Source organism: Eutrema salsugineum, unplaced genomic scaffold (genome assembly GCF_000478725.1).
Source record: "Eutrema salsugineum unplaced genomic scaffold, Eutsalg1_0 scaffold_9, whole genome shotgun sequence".
Classification (NCBI taxonomy): Eukaryota; Viridiplantae; Streptophyta; class Magnoliopsida; order Brassicales; family Brassicaceae; genus Eutrema; species Eutrema salsugineum.
Window position 1 is genome coordinate 5,487,978 of NW_006256342.1, and position 2,920 is coordinate 5,490,897.

The window sequence follows — 2,920 nt, forward strand, 5'->3', positions numbered from 1 at the left end:
ACTCGTCTTAACTGTAAATCTCTTGAATTGTTATAAACTGATTTCCTGAAAAAAGAGAGATCTCAAGTTGGACCACTTTTTATATTTTTGGTCAACGTTGGACTAATGTAATCAATAGTATCCGACTCAACTTGGTAAAACCTTCCATCAAAATATTTGTTGACTTCCTTTCTATAAAGAAGACAATCCAACTTCTCTTCATATATCACTTGTACAATCAAAATAAACAAGAAAAGATCTTGAGACTTAGCAATGGAGAAAACGTCTCTCAAGCTTGTCTTCTTGTTCTCCCTCACAATCATAGCATTTTGTAAGCTTCTATCTTTGTTATATAATTTGTTAGGTTTGGTTTTGTACTATAGTTTGTGGTGTTGTATGTGTGAAGGTTCGTTTTTGGGTGATGCAAGAGAGATGGCGGAGTTGCCTAGGCAGCGAATGTCTCGAAGGAAACAAGAACTGTAACTGCTTGCCGCAGGTAGCATCTATAGTGGAGTCCACTGGCGTTTGTGAACATGACCATGACTGCAAGAAGTATTGTCCTCCAGAATGCAAGTATAAAAAAAGAACCTGTGTCTGTGCCTGTAATGGTGGACACTGTTTCTGTCAGTGTTAGGAGTTCCAAAAAACCACTGTAATTTATACTTATAAGATAGAGAGGAACAATCAATAGACACATTCAAATCAATTTCTTACACCCCTTTGATAACATGTCCCCGCACCCGCTCAATACAATTGGAATTTGAGAGAATTTAAGTACTAAAAGGCCCTGAGACAGATCCAATCATGTTCAAACAATCTGTTCAAGTTCCAAAACGTTTCTCAGAATTCCAGCAGCTTGCTATGTTTCTTTCAGTGCTAACAAGAGCTTCGAGAAAGCTCAGTCTGCGCAAATTCAGTGTGACTTTGTGTAATTTTATGACTTTATTATCTGGACTTGAATTTCATACTCATATGAGTGAGTTTTGCAATGAGTAGTTTGAGAAGGCATCCTCATTTTAGTAAAATAGTTTCAAGCCGCTTGCTACATGATGATGTCCTTAGTGTTGCAAAGCTCCTCTCAGATCTAAGCAGTGGGAGACAACCGTAAGTTCATCTTTGCAAGCAACTTGAGATGGATACCAGTTTTGGCCGCAGCTTTTGCGCTGTGTCTTTCATTCTTTGCTATGGCTGTTGTTAAAGAAAAATATGGTTCAATTTGAAGATATGTTTATCTCTCTCTTGGCAATAGCATTAGCCATTTGTATATTGTGTTGTAAATACTCATTATGACTTGTATTCATTTCAAGCAATGTATCTCCACTGTTGGTTTATTTCCCTCTACAGAAACAAATCTGCCACTAATGAAGTTTCCCTAAAATTGAGAGATTTCAAGCTGGAGTAGTAACGCACAATGTGTAATCAAATAGTATCTGACTAAACTTGGTAATACCTTCAAACAAAAGATTTGTTTCCGTTTAACTTTCTTCTATATATAAAAGAAGAAGGCAATCCATTTCTCTTGTCCTCATCACTTACACAGCAAAATAAACAAGAATAAGATTTTGAGGTTACAAATTAGAAATGGAGAAAACGTCTCTCCAGCTTGTCTTCTTGTTCTCCCTCACAATCATATTATTTTGTATGCTTCTTCTATGATGACTTCTTCTTTATTATATAGTTTTTTTGGATGTTTTTGTTGTGTGTTTTTTGCAAAGGTTCATCTTTCGGTGATGCGAGAGAGATGGTGAAAGAAGTGAATTGCCTCGGTGGTAATTGCTTGCCGCAAGTAGCACCTATAATGGACACTAGTGAGACTAATGCGTCTTGCCGTAGAGACAACGACTGCAGCCAGTACTGTTCTAAGGGCTGCAAGATTGTTAACTGTAATTTTGGAACCTGTTTCTGTGAGTGTTAAAAAATTGGAGACCACCATAATATCTACTTATAAGACAGAGAGGAACAAGAGATTTCAAATAGATATAGAAAATTGTTTAAATCAATTTACTATTCTCCTTGAAAATAATATCTATGCATCACTCAAAATAGTTGGAATTATTATATACAATTAAGTATTGGAGGCCTGAAACATGTTCCAAAACATGTTTTCTTGTGGCATCAGATATCATTCTTTTGGGAGGTAAATTTCAAATCATCACTTAGATCAACCAAATTACTAACATTACCTCCCTTGGCCGACTGCTACATGGGGTCAATCTTTCTCAAAAATTTGGTTTCTTAGCCGCATGCAATACCCATGTATCAGAGAGAATTTTCATTCCTCGCTATGGCTATGTTATATGGCTTTAGCTGACAGCACGCTTCTTATATTTGGTTGGACAAATATTCTTACCTTTTGTCCCACCGAATATGAGAAGTGTGCTGTCAGCTAAAGCCATATAACATGACCATAGCGAGGAATGAAAATTGAGCTCAATAACAAGCCCACAATTTCTATAAAAATAAAGAGTGGATGATGACTCTTATTTATAAGCAATTTTTTCTTTCTATTTTTTTGACTTCATCGATGTGGGACAAAGTTTCATACATACTGTTAAAAAAAAAAATTGGGTGTTTTTTGCTACCCCTAAAAATGTTGTTATATGGGCTGCCTTAAAGCCCTTGCTTCATGGACTTTAGTCCAAGGCCGGCCCTGAAAAAAGTCACCGAGATTTTTACCATCTAAAACCCCTTAAAATGCGAGTAGAGGCAACGCTTTTTTGGAATCTTTACCTCAGGAGCTTTAGAAATCGAGATGTTACAGTTTTGATCTCTATCAATTTGGGAAGACTTATACTATAAACGTAGCTCCTTAGATTCTAGAGCAAAAACCATCAAGACGTTGAAGCTCTTCGTCTTTGGAGCTAAGATCAACCAACTCATTTTGAAGTCTTATGTGTACGCCGTCTAGAATATGACTAAGTCTTTGTTGGCTGCAGAACGC

At 36.6% G+C, this 2,920-nt stretch overlaps 1 protein-coding gene and 1 pseudogene across 1 annotated transcript; both read left to right on the plus strand.

Annotated features, from left to right (window-relative positions):
- Positions 1 to 252: 252 nt before the first annotated feature.
- On the plus strand, positions 253 to 613 carry LOC18007808 (annotated as a pseudogene).
- A 947-nt stretch (positions 614 to 1,560) lies between these two features.
- Positions 1,561 to 1,894, plus strand: LOC112086731 (putative defensin-like protein 263). The gene is made up of 2 exons (XM_024156273.1): positions 1,561 to 1,618; positions 1,695 to 1,894. The coding sequence occupies exons 1-2, from the start codon at positions 1,561 to 1,563 to the stop codon at positions 1,892 to 1,894; spliced, it is 258 nt and encodes an 85-aa protein (XP_024012041.1).
- The last annotated feature ends 1,026 nt before the right edge of the window (positions 1,895 to 2,920 follow it).